General features: G+C 44.7%; 1 protein-coding gene across 1 annotated transcript in view; it reads left to right on the plus strand.

The window, feature by feature from the left end:
* Positions 1-19,627, plus strand: part of LOC124805665 (dipeptidase 1-like) — a 133,042-nt gene that overhangs the window by 111,885 nt on the left and 1,530 nt on the right. Inside the window, exons 9-10 of the mRNA XM_047266234.1 lie at positions 2,743-2,881; positions 12,732-12,836. Of these exons, the coding sequence (XP_047122190.1) occupies positions 2,743-2,881; positions 12,732-12,836 (244 nt within the window). The remainder of the gene's footprint in view (positions 1-2,742; positions 2,882-12,731; positions 12,837-19,627) is intronic.

The raw sequence follows: 19,627 nt of genomic DNA on the forward strand, positions 1-19,627 counted from the left end.
CCATATTTTTGGGAATTTGCCTTGCCTAAGGCATGCATTTAAAGTGTGTGTGAGTGGCGCAACTAACTGTGGGGCTAAGAACTGCACTACCTCCGCCACAATGCCATCTGGCCCGGGGGCTTTTCCCTTTTTTAGGGACTTAATAAGAGCAGCAACTTCCTCTTCAGAGAAGGGGAGGACCGCCACGTCGTTTTCATTCCTATGAAGGTCTTCTTCGCGTAATTGACGCTGCTCTTCAGTGTCTTCATTTCTATCATCGTCAGGCAACAGCGACTCGAGGAGGACCTCGGCAGTTTCCTGCCAAGATTCCGTCATCCCGTCCCCGCGCCTGAGCGTAGAAATCATTGTTGGGGAACGAATCTTTTCCCTTACCAGTCTATATGGCACACCCCAACGATCGAGGGCCAGTTGACTGGTTACGAAATTTTCCCAGCTAGTTGTTCTTGTCTTTTGTAGTTCTTTTTGAAAGTTCTCTTTTGCCTCCCGGTATAACTGCAGCCATCTTTGCTTCTCCCACCAGACGACACTGCGCTGGTAGTGCTTCCTCAGTCTCCTGACTGACTGACGTAGCTCCTGCAGTTTGGCTGACCATGGTGCCGGTGTGGCCGCCACGGCCCTTCTCCTGGTTGGTACGGCTACCTCAATCGCTCTTGTTACTGCGCGCACCAGTCCTTCTGCTCTGTCGTCCACATTCATGTCTTGTCCTTCGTCTCCTTCCGGTAATGGAGGGATGTCACACTCTCTGGCTAGACGTTCCCAGTCTGTTTTCCTAAAGTTCCTTTGCACCTCCCACCCCATGGCCCAGCGGCACTCTCTGTCTCCAACCATGAAGGTAATCAGATTATGATCACTAGTGGTGGCATTGTCTTCCACTTTCCACTCCTGAAGTATATTCACTGTGTTTGGCGTGACCAGCGTCACGTCAATGTTGGTACCCTGTCCTCCTCCAGCCACGTAGGTGGGGGGATTTCCTGGTCTGTTTGCCACCACTAGTTGGAGAGCCATTATCATTTCTTCAGCTTTGGCTCCATTTTCGTCCCTAGTGCCACTGTACCACAGGGGGGATTTAGCATTTATGTCGGCAGTTATAATGATTTTGCGTCCCCGCAACGCCGTGGCCACACTCACTAGATGGTCTATATATTGTTCAATTCTCTCTCCGTACTGGAAGTACATATTAATGATGATAACAATTCCAGCAGGAGATTGTATCTCCACGAAGTTGCAGTGACTGTTGGAGAACTGTGACAAGGGGGTTGCACGCAGTGCCGTGTTTGTTATTATAATAGCCGCTCTGGGGATATCCCCACTGCTGACAGTTTGCCATGTTGCGGCAGTGAACGCAATTTTTCCAGCCAGAGAGTACGGCTCCTGTAGACAGAGTACATCCAGTCTCTTTTCCACCACTTCCTTTCGGAGCTCCTGCATTACTAGTCCACTGTTGTGAGTGTTAAGTTGTCCGATTTTTATTCTAGTCGTCATGGAAAATAAGTATGTATATGGTCATGCGGCCAGGTTTTGTTCCAGTCATAAGCCAGTCGGCCGTTTGCTATTACTGATTGATTGTAAATGTCGTCCAGGTCGAATTTCTCACCTCGTCTTTCAAAGACTTTTTTAAGTAAGTCCCGCAGTGCTCCGAAGTCAGTGGGGAGGTTCACCGACTTTAATTGTATCCTATCCACAGCCTCCATCACCGAGAAGGTTACCCTTCGTCCGTACTCATGTCCCACCCGGTCCACATGACGTAAGGCAGTGGTCAGGGTAGCCGGCTGCTCCAGTCTTGCTAGTTGCATGGTGTACTCTAGATTTGGGTACACCCTCACCGGGTCTACGGGTGGCAATCTGACCACCGGATTATCTTTGGCGTCAGAGTTGGCGGTGGAGCTTGTTATTATGTTATCTTGTATGGGTTTTGTGATTTTATCCGCCACTACCACAGGATGCTCTTGCCGTTGTGGATCTTTAATCGGCAGCGTGCCCCGGCATTGGGAGAAGGGTGCTCTGATCTCTGAGGGGAGCTCAGTTTGAATACCAATGTCCCTGGTGGGGGACTCTGTCTGTATGGATTTGTCAACTGCTTGAATGTTTGGGCTGACGAGCGACTTCAGGAAGCTCCTGAACCTACTTGCTCTCATTGCATCCCTCCTCCTTTGGCTCAGGGATTTATGCTTTGGCATCCTGCATGGTATGCCTTTTTCAGCCATAATCTATTCGTGAGATCAATCTTTGTTCGAGCATCCTGTAGGTAGGGCAGTTCCGTCCTGTGGCTCCACAAGACTTCTTGCCACGATTCTTACAGGGGATGCAGACACCTGTGGCCTTACAATCTTTTCTGGTATGTCCATTATCACCGCATTTGGAGCAGGCCGACCCCCTGGTGCAGTGCCTCAGGATGTGGTCCAAGTCGCCGCAGTTATGGCAACGAGGTACCACAATGTAGTCTCTAGTATTAATTGCGTGGAAACCCACGTATAGTCTGCCCAGTGATGTTATTTTCCTCCACATTGTTGCGGAGACCTCGGCAACGTGATGTACGACATCCCGGTCCCGAGGACCCGTTTTAAACCTTAGTTTGAAGCTGCTTTGGAATTCGTTTTCATCAATATTCTCAAAATTTTGTTTCCTTATTGCTTCAGACAGTTCCTCGTTTGTCATTATAGTAGGGACATCATATAATATTCATTTGCACAAACTTATTGCATCGTTCATAGCATTTTGTGTTTAGCAGGACTGGTGTTGCAGCACGCCGCTGGGCCTGGAGGACGTGTCGCGGTACCCTCACCTGCTGGCGGAGCTGATGGCCCGTGGCGGCTGGACAGAGGAGGACCTGCGGAAGCTCGCCGGCCTCAACCTGGTCCGCGTGCTGCGCGAGGTCGAGCGGGTCAGTTGAGGGACCGTCTGTCTGAGTGACTGCAGTTGCGCTGATCTGCGCTTTGCTCTAGGCCAGGGATGACCACCAACCTAAAGTTTGGGAGCCGCAGACTATTTGAAAATTGATTTGAAAGTACCCGTGTTAGTTATACTGGGTGGTCAGGAAGAATGTGAAAGGCTAGTAAGTGTGCTGCATGGTACGTTGGGTAGAGAAATAATTGTTAAGGAGAAGAATTCGATAAGTTGCGCCGTTTCCGAGCTACTTAGCATTGAAGTTAGCCAATCGGGCCGTTGCGCTCGCACATTCATGCAACCCGGCAGAGAAGGTGTAGCCAAACGTGTTGTTAGTTTGGTTTTCTACATCCGAACAAGAGAGCGATACAAAAATTAGACATGGGCAGTAGTAAAGATCGAATCGGAGCCAAAGGTTGAGCAGTCACGTATGCTATCATCTACGCTGCGAGACAACCAACACAAATTGTATCTGGCACGCCGCGTGAATTTGCGTGCGCAACGGACGTAATGAATAAATGCTAATTAACTCGGAAACGACGCTGCGTTCGAACGTTTTACTCAACCATTATTTCGCAGAACAACCTACCCTGCAATAGCCTTACAAGCAATGCAGACTTCTTCTGACCACACTGTCACTATTCGCATTAATGAACAGATGCTGTGGTTTCGTTAATGAAGAAATACTATTTTCTTAACTAACATCACTTCAGTATAGATCAGGAAATCAAAAGTTAGTTTTGGATATAATTTTGCTATTTATCAATTTTACTATGAGCTGGTTGAAATCTGGCTGACACGCAAAAGTTCACTTAAATGTCCATCGCATAGTGAAGTTCGATATATATATATATATATATATATGGCGGAGAAAAATTGTCCCTGGATACTGATGACAATAGGAACCAAAATTACTAATGCCGTTTAGGTCGACGACGCACAATTTTTAAATTACAGAAACTTGGGCGCCACGCACGCCGCTTAGCCGCGGGATTGCCCTGTTGCCGGATGCTCTGGACAACGTATGACAGCGAATGCTTTGCCTGGCGGAGACGGCGATGTATCCAAGGCGGCCCGCACGCTCTCCACTCTGGTTGCCTGGGGGCGAATCCGCTGGGGCCCCGACACATCAATTGTAGTTTCATGATAAGATGTACACGGAAAAAAACCGTCAATAGCTGTTAGTTCGCGTACAGAAAATCTTTTACAAATTGTGTCGGCCCTGAAAATAGCCTTTCTTGTAGTCAGGCATTGTTTACATAAAGCAGGCGCTCGAACTGGCGACCCTCTGACGCACTGCCCTGATGTGATTGACGACATATTGAATGCGGTCCATTAATTCCTCTTCGTTTGTACGTGGTTCGCATCCAGGTGGGTGAACTAGAACCTTGAAGAATCAACACAGGCAAAATTTCGGTGGCATCTCATGATGCTGCAACCCCATTCATAGCCGTATGTCCAGGGGAAATCTCCCAGCAGGGAGGGTGTGTTTCTTGCAAAAAGTGAATTTGGCTCGATAAGTCGAGGAGGTAGACGTACCGGCCCAATCAGATGGTCACCCACAATGCCTACCCAAATATTGAGCGAAAATCGTTCCTGGTGTCCGTGGACGTACGTGACGTGAGGATTTACCCTTGCCCAGTAATGAACGCTTCGAGTGTTGTAAACGCCATCGCGATGGAACGTGCACTCGTCGGTAAACAACACAATGGCGGGGAAGTCGGAGTCTCGTGCAACACCTCGCAGAAACCACCGGTAAAACCCTAGCCTGTGTTCATAGTCCACCACAGGATTTAGGTCTTGGACAGGCTGGAAACTAAATGGACGTTGGCCATCATCCCTCAAAACCTCCCAGACTAACTTATGACTGACCCCCATGTCGTGTCCAACGACTCGAGTACTTGTCGTAGGTACTTCCTCGAAGCGCTAGAGAACAGTTTCTTCAAATAAACCATCCCGTCGTGTTCGAGGTCTTCCAGCATCACTATGATATCCCCCTAACGAGCCTGTTTCGTCAAGTCACCGATGAACTGGTGTAAATATTTGCGTGTGCGGGTGGTGTGTTGTTGGATATCGTTCCTCTTACTGCCATCGAGGTTCATGCGCATTACCTTCGCCTAGTCCGTAAACAAAAAACGTGTCTCGTTGTCCTTCAAACGAATACTGTGCCGCCATGCTTACTACAAATCGCAGGTGTCGTGTGTGTGCTCCGAAGCGAAGCTTACGTGTGAATGCCTGTGGCGTGAGGTGGAGACAAACAGCAAAACCTGTTCAACACGTGCGCGTACCACATTGGGCCAGTGACGGGGCGAGGGACGTTTGTATGAGCGAACGGACAATCATAGCGCTGTCCGTCAACTGACGAACTGCAACAGGGCAATGCCACGGCCAATCGGAGCACGTGCGCCAAGTTTCTTAGTTTAAAAATGGTGCGTTGTCCACCTACACAACATTAGTGATTTTGTTCCTACTGGCATCACCTATACTGGGTTTCTCTCCATCCTGTACATCCTTTTCGAACATTCTTTCAAAATTGAGTAGTTCAGACCAAGTTTCATTTCAAGTATAAGAGGTGATCAAAAACTTCCTCTGCGAACGCCGTAGAGTCCGGAATAAAGATGCTAATGAAGCAAAATCACAGTTAATGCTGAGGAAATCATCCCAGCGGCGCATGTGGTTGAAGACGCCCGTTTGATGAAACACTATGTCTTGGTGCATGAAAAAGTCCGTAAGTGCGTGCTGCACATCCTTGTGCAAGGGTAATCGTCGACCCTCCAAGGCCTTTTTAAGAGTCTGGAGGCATGGCATTAGCACGGGGGTGGAGGGTGATCTCGATAATAGGGAGGGTGCTCGAGTCTCGCAGTTGAGGCTGGCCTCTCAGATCGACGCCATCTTATGTCTACTAATTGTGACCAGCAAGGAATTTGGCGCACCATTCTACGACGGTGGCTTACGGCAGACATGCTGACTCATACACATTCTTCTTTCTTCGATGGATGTCTGGCGAAGTTTGTCCTTCAGCAGCCAAGGAGGAATAACAGTACGTTTGTCCTGTCTGAACGCATAGTTCAGATTTCCGCATTTGCTACACGCAGTTCGGAAAGACACGAATGCCATACTAATCCCTTGCTACGTGCCGTTGCTTAAATACACACATTGGAGTCACGCTACGGTACATATACGGTGCAGCAACGGCCTCAAAAGAAAACTTTCTGATCGCCCGTTATAGTTCAGTTCTTCGTCCTTCTGCACTTGCTTCAGTTCACTCCGTAGCTCCTACAGCCGGCCTGAGTGGCCGAGCGGTTGTAGGCGCTACAGACTGGAACCGTGCGACCGCTACGGTCGCAGGTTCGAATCCTCCCTCTGGCATGGATGTGTGTGATGTCCTTAGGTTAGTTAGGTTTAAGTAGTTCTAAGTTCTAGGGGACTGATGACCTCAGATGTTAAGTCCCATAGTGCTCAGAGACATTTGAACCATTTGAAGTTCCTAAAGCTGCTACATCCTCTACTAACTGGCAGTGAAACGGGACTTTTGCCATGAAAGGAGTTAAAATTGCTTTACTTCCGCCATTATCCCATCTTCTGTCTTTAAATCTTCTGTGAAGTTGGGAAGGTAGGAGCCCTGATTAAGGGCCGTGTGCGTGCTCGGATTGTTCAGTTGCTCTAACTTTCGAGTGCCGGTCCGACACATATTTCTAATCTGCCAGGAAGTTACAATTCAGCGCACATCTTGCTCCAGAATAACAATTTATTCTGGAAGGTACATGACTAGCAAAAATTTGAGACACAAAATACTAGAAATTCGGAAAACCAGAAAGTTTCTTATTTCAAGAGACCGACCTAAAAATAGCTGTGACATATTTGTAGGTAAGGCACACCGCCTTATACAAACACAATGTCCATCTTAGAGCTTCTTCTTATTTAATCGTATTGTCACGTTACCTCCAGTATCAAGTCAAATCTGAAAGTAAGGTGGTCAATGAAATACAACACTTCGCAATAAAATCACTTTTTAATTTCAAACACCAATGTGCTGGAAGAACAGAAATGAACTCCTCGACGATGAATGCTTGTTTGTATAGAAACATCGTATATTCCAAAATATGCAAACATTACAAACATGATAAAACTTCCTGGCAGATTAAAACTGTGTGCCCGACGGAAACTCGAACTCTGGACCTTTGCCTTTCGCGGGCAAGTGCTCTACCATCTGAGCTACCGATGCACGACTCTCGCCCGGTCCTCACAGCTCTACTTCTACCAGAATCTCGTCTCCTACCTTCCAAACCTTACAGAAGCTCTCCTGCGAACCTTGCAGTACTAGCAATCCTGAAAGAAAGGATACTGCGGAGACATGGCTCAGCCACAGCCTGGGGGATGTTTCCAGAATGAGATTTTCACTCTGCAGCGGAGTGTGCGCTGATATGAAACTTCCTGGCAGATTAAAACTGTGTGCCCGACCGAGACTCGGGACCTTTGCCTTTCGCGGGCAAGTGCTCTACCATCTGAGCTACCGAAGCACGTCTCTCGACCGGTCCTCACAGCTCTACTTCTGCCAGTATCTCGTCTCCGACCCTCCAAACTTTACAGAAGCTCTCCTGAGAACCTTTCAGGAGTGCTAGTATTGCAAGGCTCGCAGGAGAGCTTCTGTAAAGTTTGGAAGGTAGGGGACGAGATACTGGCAGAAGTAGAGCTGTGAGGACCAGGCGAGAGTCGTGCTTCGGTCGCTCAGATGGTAGAGCACTTGTCCGCGAAAGGCAAAGGTCCCGAGTTCGAGTCTCAGTCGTGCACACAGTTTTAATCTGCCAGGAAGTTAAATATCAGCGCACACTCCGCTGCAGAGTGAAAATCTCATTCTACAAACATGTTGTTGTGGTCATCACTCCAGAGACTGGTTTGATGCAGCTACTCATGCAGCTCTATCCTGTGCAAGCCTCTTCACCTCCGAATAATTACAACCTACATCCTTCTTAATCTGCTTAGCGTATTCGTCTCTTGGTCTCCCTCTACGATTTTTACCCTCCACGCTTCCCTCCAGTACTATATTGGTGATCCCTTGATGCCTCAGAACGTGTCCTACTAACTGATCCCTTCTTCTAGTCATTCGATCTACCCATATAATCTTCAGCAATCTTCTGTAGCAACACATTTCGAAAGCTTCTATTCTCTTCTTATCGTCCATGTTCACATCCACACATGGCTGCACATACTTTCAGGAAAAATTTTCTGACAGTTAAATCTAGACTTGATGTTAACAAATTTCTCTTCTTCAGAAACGCTTTCCTTGCCATAGCCAGTCTACATTTTAAATCCTCTCTATTTCGACCATCATCAATTATTTTGTTCCCCAAAAAGTAAAACTCATTTACTACTTTAAGTGTCTCATTTCTCAATCTAATACCCCTCAGCATCACCTAATTTGACTACATTCCATTATTTTCATTTTGCTCTTATATCCTCCTTTCAAGACACTACCCATTTTCCGTTCAGCTGGTCCTCCAGGTCCTTTGCTGTCTCTGACAGAATTACACAGTCGTCGGCAAACCTCAAAGTTTTTATTTCTTCTTCGTGGGTTTTAATTCCTACTCCAAATTATTCTTTTGTTTCCTTTACTGCTTGCTCAATATACAGATTGAACAACATCGGAGATGTCTGACTGACTCGCTTCTCAACCGCTACTTCCCTTTCATGCTTCTCGACTCTTGAACTGCCATCAGGTTTCAGTCCAAATTGTAAATCGCCTTTCGCTCCCAATGTTTTATCCCTGCCTCCTTCAGAATTTTAAAGAGAGTATTCCAGTCAACATTGACAAAAGCTTTCTCTAAGTCTACAAATGCTAGAAACGTAGGTTTGCGTTTCCTTCACCTATCTTCTAGGATACATCCTAGGACCAATATTACCGCGCGTGTTCCAACATTTCCAAGAAATCCAAACTGATATTCCCCGAGGTCGGCTTCTACCAGTTTTTCCATTCGTCTGTAAGGAATTCGTCTCAGTATTTTGCAACCGTGTCTTATTAAACTGATAGTTCGGTAATTTTCACACCTGTCAACACCTCCTTTCTTCTTTAAGTCTGAGGGTATTTCCCCTGTCTCATACATCTTGCTCACCAGATGGAGAAGTTTTGTAAGGGCTGGATCTCCCAAGGCTATCAGTAGTTCTAATGTAATGTTGTCAACTCACGGGGCCTTGTTTCGACTTATGTCTTTCAGTGCTCTGTCAAATTCTTCTCGCAGTATTGTATCTCCTGTTTCATCTTCATCTACGTTCTCTTCCATTTCTATAATATTGCCCTTTAGTACATCGCCCTTGTATGGACCATCTACATAATCGTTCCTTCGTTCTGCTTCTCCTTCTTTGCTTAGGACGGGTTTTCCATCTGAGCTCCTGATATTCATACAGGTGGTTCTCTTTTCTCCATAGGTCTGTTTAATTTTCCTGTAGGCAATATCTTTCTTACCCCTAGTAATACATGCTTCTACAGCCTTACATTTGTCATCTAGCCATCCCTGCTTAGCCATTTTACCCTTCCTGTCGATTTTATCTTTGAGACGTTTGTATTCCTTTTCACCTCCTTCAATTAATGCATTTTTATATTTTCTCTTTTCATCAGTTAACTTCAATATCTCTTCTGTTACCCAAGCGTATCTACTAGCTCACGTCTCTTTAGCTACTTGATCCTCTGCTGCCTTCACTACATCATCTGTCAACGCAACCCATATTTCTTCTGCTGTATTTCTTTCCCCTGTTCTTGTCAATCGTTCCACAACGCTATCTCTGAAGCTCTCTACAACCTCTGGTTCTTTTAGTTTATCCAGGTCCCATCTCCTTAAATTTCTACTTTAGTGCAGCTTTTTCAGTTTTGATCTACGGTTCATAACCAATGAATTGTGGTCCACCTCTGCCCCTGGAAATGTCTTACAACTCTTACCATTTAAAATCTGGTTACTAAATCTCTGTCTTACCACTATATAATCCATCTGAAACCTTGCAGTGCCTCCAGGCCTCTTCCATGTATACAACCTTCTTCCATTATTCTTAAACCAAGTGTTAGTTAGCTATGAGTAAGTTATGCTCTGATTCCGTATTCACCTACTACCTTTCCTTCTCTTCTTTTTATTACAGTCGAATTCCAGTCCCCCATGACTATTAAATTTTCGTCTCCCTTAACTATCTGAGTAATTTCTTCACTCTCTTCATCAACTGCGGAGCTAGTTGGCATATAAACTTGTACTACTGCGGTAGGCGTGGGCTTCTTGTCTGGCTACAATAATACGTTCCTTATGCTGTTCGTAACAGCTTATCCTTGTTCCTATTTTATTCACCATGAAACATACTCCTGCATTCTAGTTATATGATTTTGTATTTATAACCCTGTATTCACCAGACCAGAAGCCTTGTTCCTCCTACCACCGAAATTCACTAATTCCCACTATATCTAACTTTAACCTATCCATTTCCCTTTTTAAGTTTTATAACCTACAAGCCCGATTAAAGGGTCCGACATTCCACGCTCCAATCCGTAGAACGCCAGTTTGATTTCTCCTCATAACGACGTCCTCCTGAGTAGTCCCCGCACGGAGATCCGAATGGGGGACTATTTTACCTGTGGAATATTTTACCCAAGAGGACGCCATCATCATTTAACCATACAGTAAAGCTGCATGCCCTCGGGAAAAATTACGGCTGTAGTTTCCCTTTGCTTTCAGCATTCGCAGTACCAGCACATCATAGCTACTTTGGTTGATGTTACAAGGTCAGATGAGGCAATCATCCAGACTGCTGCCCCTACAACTACTGAAATGGCTGCTGCCCTTCTTCAAGAACCACACGTTTGTCTGGCCTCTCAACAGATACCCCTTCGTTGTGGTTGCACCTACGGTACGGCTATCTGTATCGCTGAGGCACGCAAGTCTCTCCACCAACGGCAAGGTCCATGGGTCATGTGGGGAGATTACAAACATATGAAATTATAAATACTAAATAACTATTAGTTGTATCAGCTACCATAAATCACGGGGGTGAAAGACGGCTGTAGATACATATATGGGCGAGTAGAAGTGCAACTGTTTAGCAACGAGGCATCCAGATGAACCAAGGACCTACCAACAGTGTCTCCTCAACAGCTGTTTAGCGAACAGTGTTCGTATGGCCATTGCAGCAGGCACCTCGTTCATGCACTCACGCTGACTGCTGTTTATTGGCGACGAATGTTTTAATTAGCTCACCATTATCGCAACAGCACGTACAGTGAGTGGCGGCAGGAGACATTCTCAAATGAATCACATTATTTGCCCCAGATGGCCCTTGGCACGTACAGGCATGAAATATCTGAAAGCAAGAATCCTGCAACAATCATCAGAAGTGTCCAGGCTGTAAGGTATCCCTGGGTGATCTCGTCATTCTGGAAGACACAGTGGATCAATATAAGTATGCGTCTGTCCTTGGGTATCCTGGTTTCTCTTCGGCACTATGACATCTACCAGAAGGACAATGGAACGTGTAGTACAGCTCTCAGTGTAAGTGCGTGGTTGGAAGAGCATTAGTATGAGTTTACCATACTCCCCTGTCTACCAAAGAACTCGGATTTAAACCCAATCGAAAATCTGTGGGACCACCTAGTTCAGGCTGTTCCCGCCATGGATCCTCAACCAAGAAAGCTAGCCTAGCTGGCCACGGAGCTGGTGTTTGCATGGCATGGCATCCTTTTTGGATACCTTGCATAATCTCATTGTCTCCCTTCCTGCATGTCTCGCAGTGGGCCGCATTGCAAATGGTGCTAATTCATATTTTTGACAGGAAGTCAGCCGGCCGGGGTGGCCGAGCGGTTCTAGGCGCTACAGTCTGGAACCGTGCGACCGCTACGGTCGCAGGTTCGAATCCTGCCTCTGGCATGGATGTGTGTGATGTCCTTAGGTTAGTTAGGTTTAAGTAGTTCTACGTTCTAGGGGACTGATGACCTCAGAAGTTAAGTCCCATAGTGCTCAGAGCCATTTGAACCATTTTTGAACAGCAAGTCACAGTATTGTGACTGGGCAATGCAGCTTCTACCCTCAGCTATACTCTCTTGCATGTATTGCATAGGAAATCGCAAACACACACACACACACACACACACACACACACACACCAAAAAACCAAAAAGAATTTGCCACGTTTGTGTGTGTGTGTGTGTGTGTGTGTGTGTGTGTGTGTGTGTGTGGTGCTTTGCACAAAACGGTGATGTACAAGTTACGTAAGCGCTGGATATATTTAGGAATATGGGAAAAATACAATCCTGCAACTTCGCAACAAAATCGCGCGGAATTTTCGACGGCAACAACACACCAAAAATACTTCGCCACAGTGGAATAATAAATATCGGAAACGGACGATACTGTAAAGTGTATCTTGAAAATCATCTGAACAGCCGTCTGATGATGAACTTGCCAGTTCTAAACCGGTAACGGCGCTATTTACCTAAATAAATAGCAGTATTAATAGTGGCTGGTTACTGTTTTCTTCTTTGTAAGAATTAACCTACATTAAATCCCCACTTCATCGCTACCTCGGAGATGCTGTGTCCCATCGCTCGTGCGCCGATTGTAACACCACATTCAAACTCACTTAAATCTTGATAACCTGCCATTTTAGCAGCAGTAACCGATCTAAGAACTGCGTCAGACACTTTTCTTATATAGGTACTGCTGACTTCAGGGCCGTATCTGGCTGTTTAGATATCTCTGTATCTGAGTATGTAAGGCTATACCAGTTTCTTTGGCGCTTCAGTGTAAGAAGTACTTGCTTGCTCAGTAGCTCTATGTTGAGATCGACGGTTTCTGACCACTTTCTGTGTAATCCGTGTCCAGGTGCGGGACGAGCTGGCCGTCGCCGGTGAGCAGCCGGTGGAGGAGCGCATCCCGGCCGAGGACGTGCTGGGCCGCACCTACTGCCGCATGCCGGCCGCCTCTGCCGCCGGCTGCGAGCCGTCGAGGGGCGCCGCTGACGACACCGACGTCGACGCCGGAGCGTCGCTGTACGACTAGGCGCCACCCCGCCCCAGCGTCAGGATTCTCAAGCTTCCATTACCACCCCACCGACCGTCGTAACTTAACCACACAGCGGCGTTAGCCAAGATCGGCCTAGGAAGTCAACACACGACCTACTGTGTTATTTGTCTTTTTCATGCAGATGACAGACGAAATAACAGGAATTTACAAGCAACACTCACTGAGTACTTGAACTGCGTAGTATCTTCGTTACGAGTTTCTCGCGCAGTAATGCAACTTTTCTCGAATACAGTCTTCTTTCAAATATTCCGCCGAATAGAGCCGATTTTCACTTTAGAACGAAATTAGAATTGTATTAATACCGACAGCTGCTCACGAGTGTTGATATTCATCAACGGGGACAGGTGAAAACGTGTGCCCCGATCGGGACTCGAGCCCGGGATCTCCTGCTTACATGGTAGACGCTCTATCCATCTGAGCCACCGAGGACACAGAGGATAGTGCGACTGCAGGGACTATCTCGCACACGCCTCCAGCGAGACCCACATTCTCACCTTGTATTCCACCTACTTCATTTGTAGTGTCCCACCCCAGTACACTCATTACTCGTGGAAGACATTCTTATCAAGTCCCGTAAGAGTTCGGGGAATATGTGTGCATCCGCACAGAAGAAGAAGGTCAAGGCCGGTATTGCCAGAACTATATGCTTATATGGATATGGTGTCTGTTCTTTCGGGCTCGTCCTAAAGAACAGGCACCATATCCATATAAGTTTTTATGTTTTGTCAGTTATAACGTAGAGAAGCTCCAAGGTCAACCACTACTGCAATCTACTGTGAAACAGTGTGTATCTGACGAACTAAATCGTCTCCTAATGTATCACTTAACGGTTAGCTCTACAGGTATTTCTGTTGTTACTTGACGCGGTCAGACTGGAGAGACGCTATCTGCAAATGTTTACATGTATTGGATTCAGAAAAAAATGCTTTCTTTTTCAAGATCCCAATTCATTATTTTTACTGTTTACTAGTTTCGACTTAAGTTGTTAGTCGTCTTCAGATCAGAGGATAAAAGTTTTTTCCGTCTACAATCACCATCTGGTGGAACACATCGTCATAAATTTTGTGCAAGCTGCGTGACTCCATCTTACTACATAGCTTGAGGAAACAATGTCTTGGATAATCTAACGTTGATGTTTCATCGAGGTGTGTAACAGGTTTGAGTAATGCAGCCGGCACAAAATTTATGACGATGTTTTCGACCAGTTTCTGATTGAGCGTGTAAAACAAATATTATGTGCTAGTTTTTTTTCTGAAGACAGATAACGACTTAAGCCCAAACTAGTAATCAATGGAAATAAAAAAAATGTGATCTTGATCAAAAAAGACATTTTTTCTGAATCCAAAAAATCTTAAAATATTATTATAGCCAGCTAAATACTCGTGTTAACATCTACCGAGGGAATTGGTTCACACGATAGCTCGAGATGAGTTCATGCCTGGTGTTGTACATCCTGTGATGTAAATCGCTTTCGTCTTTTGTAATTATCATCTATAATTGGGTAGTGGTATTTAATGTAAATTCATTTCTTGTTATTGCTATGTACTACCGCTCGCAGCTGGCTCGATTTAGTTTATTGATCGATCTACATTGAAATATCCTCTTCTATAGTCGTCCAGTATCCGTGAAAAAGGTTGTGCTCGTGAAGGTGTCAAACCGTTCAGACAATATGCCGGTCATGTACTAGATATGTAAACATATCGTGTGGATGGGTATCATTGTGTTGTGACACCTTTGTATTATGATGGATGAGAGAGTGAAAGTTAGGAAGGCAGACAGTGTACTAGTGTCGGCACATACATCGCTCCACCAGAACAACATTTACAGTTCTGCCCGAAGGTTGCCGTCAGTGGAGGCACGAACACTCAGTGAGATACTGGAGAGAGGTTTTAATCCATGATCAGGAGACGTCGCCACAGGTCATCGCCATCTTATACCTGCGACACTTTCATTGCCAAATAATAAGATTCCACAACCACCGAATTTCAAAATGTCTTCTTAAATCCTGTGTGCCATTGTTTTGAGGTACGTTCTATCTACAGATCTCTTCTCCGCAAGGTACCGTGTGATGTGCAGTGGAAGATACTTTGTATACAACCGTCACTTCCTTCCTTTCTTGTTCCAGACACAAAGGATATGTGGGAAGAAAAATTGTTCCTGAGCCTTCGTCCGAACTCGACTCTCTCTAATTTACCCTTCTTAGTCTTTTCACCAGATATTCGTAGGAAGGAGCGTTATATTGGTTGACTCTTTTGCGACTGTAGGCTCTCGGAATTTCAACAGTACAGCGCTCGGTGATGGACGACGCCATTCTTGTGACGGCAGCCACTGCAATTGAATGAGCGGCATCCTGGCGCTTTCGACTTAGTAAATAACTTTAGACGAAACACGCTTTTTTTCTGTGGATCTTCTGCATTTCATCTGTCACTCATATAAGGTAAGAATCCCACACTGACGAGCAATACTCAAGTAATTTTTGTAAGCTTCATAGCATCTCGGAGTTTTGCGCTGTAATCTTCTCAATGGGCCATGGTCCACGGTACATGTTTCTCTTCTGATTAAGCACATATTTTAAGGTACGCATAGGAAAATACATCCACCCACCTTAAACTGTTAAACTTGGCTGTGGGTTTATACAGGTCACTCGCAGCTCTTAACTTACACAATATATTTCTGTATTTTTGTACACAGAGTTTTTGAACAATGCTATCAAATTCCGGTAGACACATCTAAGAGGAAAAGGAATAAATACGGTCTCATATAAATGAGTCTGGGAAGTGGTGATTTGCAACATAAAGGCGGTTCTATTCATATCAGGGGTTTGCGCTTTCTGCCAGAGGGCAGAAGTGGGACGGAGCACTATATTCTATCCTTAGTGACAAAGGCGCTTATTTGAGTAGATGAAACTATGTTTGTCACGAGAAGGGCAGATACGTGTCGCCTGTGAGCCATAGAGAAAGCTATACAATCTCAGAGAAGATCTGAAATGTATTGTTCGTGAGAAAGCATCATATTGATTTTCAAACGTAGAAATTATACAGCTAACCGGTTGCAAATAAATGTTTAGCACAATTGACCTAGGTTTCGACACCTACTATGAGGGTCTTCATCAGAATGAAATTTGTGAAACCGTGAAACAACATTGCCAGAAACCAATGGTCAGAAATTAGAGCAGTTATTCTCAAGTCAAAAATAAAATTAAATACGGTCCAGAGTTGTCAAACATCTAATCCCATAAGATTAATAATGCAGATGAAAAAAGGCGATTAGAGTTCAAACGAAATTAATGTTTATTTAGTTGCACATTAGCTCACGAAAATCAACAGCAAACACACTAACTTCGAAAGAGCATTTTCCCATTATCAGTCGTGATGAAAACTAATGCACGATGTTCTGACTAATCACTGTGAAAACATGGATCAAATCCAGAAACAAAGCTTAACTTTGCGCAAAATCGGTCACCGAAAACAGTCAAATAACCTGATTCTTGTGAAGTCAAAGTACGGGCCAGTGCCAAATAGCACTATTCTAAAACCAACGTAAAGTAAATGAAAGTCGCGCTCACATAATTATTTTAAGTCCAAACAACGATCGTCTAAAACACAATGGCCACCGACTAGCAAAATACCACACGCGTACTTTAACATAATAGCAGTAGAGTTTCAGTCATGTGTACATCAGGTCTCATTTGTACTTCACCCTTAACTCAGATTCATTACATTATTCAAAATCACCCCGATTAAGACAAAAATACCGGGAGCAATTGTCCTTAGATGAATCAAACTGAGGCACATCTCACAATTTAACAAGGTTTTACTGCTATGCAACTACTTAACAGCAATCTGAAACTTCCCAATACTGTTTTAACCTTTTGTCCCTATTCTTTGTTTTGCAATTACTGTGTATTTCAGTTCAGAACTACCTCATGGTCCAGTGTTTACTCGCTATTTATGTTGCACGCTTAGGAAGATTTTTTTATGTGCATTCGCTTTTGAGTCCAAAGTTCTGAAACCAGTGTATACGTACCTACCAGGTCAACAAGTAGGTGTATCGAATCTAATTTTCTGGAGTACTTGGACGTTTCTTTAAAATCCTAGATCTCGCTTGTTCGATTGTAATAAGTTAAAGTCTTTCAGGCTCACTGGGGATCATGCACATTCCTCATTATAGCTAAGGAGGTATAAGTTAAGTTTTCGGAATACTTTAGTCTACAGAAAGTTCCAGCCGACGTAGTGCAAACCGAGCAAGGTGGCGCAGTGGTTAGCACACTGGACTCGCACACGGAAGAGGAACGGTTCAAACACGCGTCCGGCCATCGAGATTTAGGTTTCCCGTGATTTCCATAAATCGCTTCAGGCAAATGCCGGGACGGTTTCTTTGAAAGGGCACCGCCGACTTCCTTCCCTAATCGGGTGGGACGAATGGCCTCGCACTTTGGTCCCCGCCCCCCCCCCCCCCCTCGCAGTTTGGTCACTCACTCCCTCCTTCCCTCCCCCCTCCCCCCTCCCCCCTCCCCCCTCCCCCTCCCCCAAAATCAACAAACGTAGTGTAACGCGAACAGTAGGCCTAACTTTTCAGCCATATCCTTCTGTACAAAGAGTTGAGTGAAATTTCGAATTTTCCTCAATCTTTCTGGTCTATATTATTTTCTCTTCCTGACTAAATTCACAAAAAATAGCATAGTGCTACTCATTATTGTTTCCGTCACTGAAAATGTTATTGAATTTGGTGCGCAATAACCATGACAACAAATACCGTGAATCCTGAGCTACAATTTCTTTAGTTCCAATCTAAGACTTCACGTACCAGTAGTGTTTAGTATATTCTCTTTTATTTAGTCTTGTTTCGATGGAAAACATACCACATTACTTTACTATTCTGTTGTGAATAAAAGGTAGATTGTTATCAACTATACTTACAGTTTACATCAAGAGTATCAAAATTATGACATGCCTTTTGCGTCTTCCAACGGCTATAGATCAGCAGTAGATCAGCGTAGATAGAGCGTCAAGTGTCAACGTGCAGTCCTAGCGGTCTCTTCCAAGGAAGTAGCCAGACTGTTCGTTAGCTAGAAAAGTGGCATTGTTAGGATATGAAATACAAATTGGGTTGTAGTAGCCCAGATGAAAGAATTGTGATCAGTCTGTAAGAAAAAGATAATACTAAATTTCCTACGTCTGTCAGAAAAATAGTGGTAACTCTACAGATTACTAAACAGTGAACATGTTTTTACGGACAAACATTTTCTGATGATAATTCTAATTTTAACATTTGTAAATTACTTAATAATTAACGTTTTTTAAGTACTGATGTAATCAATGTGTGAAAAGAAATTTACAAACGATAATGGTAACGAATTGTAAAGTGTGATAATTTTAATTCTAAAATCATCTCAAGATGGTTCTGACCAATACAGTTCCACTATATGTGTATGTAACTCGAACATACTACTGTGTATAAGAAAAGTAACTCGAATAAAATTTATTTTCAGAAGTTAACAAATTTTGTCACAATCATTTTTTGTAGAAGTTGCAATACTTACGCTCCATGGGACATTCAGTTTGGCGAAACAGCTCATTGAGAGTGTAGTGAACTGTAAGCAGTAAATCACACATATGAGAAATCGGGTTTGGTTCACAGCATCTAGTATTTACTACGGCAACAAAGAGAGAGCTGCAGTCGGCAAGAGCAGGATACCAAAAAGTGTGTGGAGAACACTTTTCTGTGTGCGTCTTCAATTTTCAAAGCAATGAATGATCCGTTAGATTTCGGACGTGCTACAGCGGAAGAGAGAATGTTCCTGCGGTTAAACGCCCGAAATCTAATGGATTAATGTTTTTCTAGTTTTTTACATGAGTACATGATAGGGGTAATAACGTTAACGACATCAAACGGAGCAGTGAACTGGGAACGTTACGCGGTATCACTGGTCTCTCGCACGGCACCAGTCTACACGAACAACGCTATATGATGCGAAATATCCAGAAACCTACTAGTGAACATTAATATGCGATGTGTCCACCCTTCACTTTTATGACGACTTGAACTCTGATTGGTTAGCTTTCAGTGAGATGTCTCAATATCTTTGGAAGAATAGCAGCAGTTTCTTTCTCAAGAGTGGAAACCAAAAAAAAAAGGTATTGATGTTAGACTCTGGGGAGTGGAGCGAAGTCAACGTCCATGTTGGGACACTGATCAAGCCAGTCCATTTCAGGATGTTATAGTTCACAAACCATTGCCTTTATGACACGAAGTATTAAAAATGTGCTCATATCCTTCCGCATTTTACGCAATAGAGGGACCACACCTTAGCCACGAGAAACACCCCCATACCATCACCTCACTTCCTCCATACTTCACTGTCAGCACTACACTAGATGGTAGCTAACGTCCTCCGGGCATTCATCAAACCCAAACCCTTCCATCGAACTGCCACAGGGTACAGCGTGATTTAACACTCCAAATCACATATTTTCAGAATGAAATTTTCGCTCTGCACCGGACTGTGCACTGATACGAAACTTCTTGGCAGATTAAAACTCTGTGCCGGACCGAGACTCGAACTCGAGACCTTTGGCTTTCGCGGGCAAGCCCTCTACCACCTGAGCTATCCAAGCATGACTCAAGACCCGTCCTCACAGCCTCAATTCCGCCAGTACCTCGTCTCCTACCTTCCAAACTACAGAATCTCTCCT

Source organism: Schistocerca piceifrons, chromosome 7, assembly GCF_021461385.2.
Source record: "Schistocerca piceifrons isolate TAMUIC-IGC-003096 chromosome 7, iqSchPice1.1, whole genome shotgun sequence".
NCBI classification, from domain to species: Eukaryota; Metazoa; Arthropoda; class Insecta; order Orthoptera; family Acrididae; genus Schistocerca; species Schistocerca piceifrons.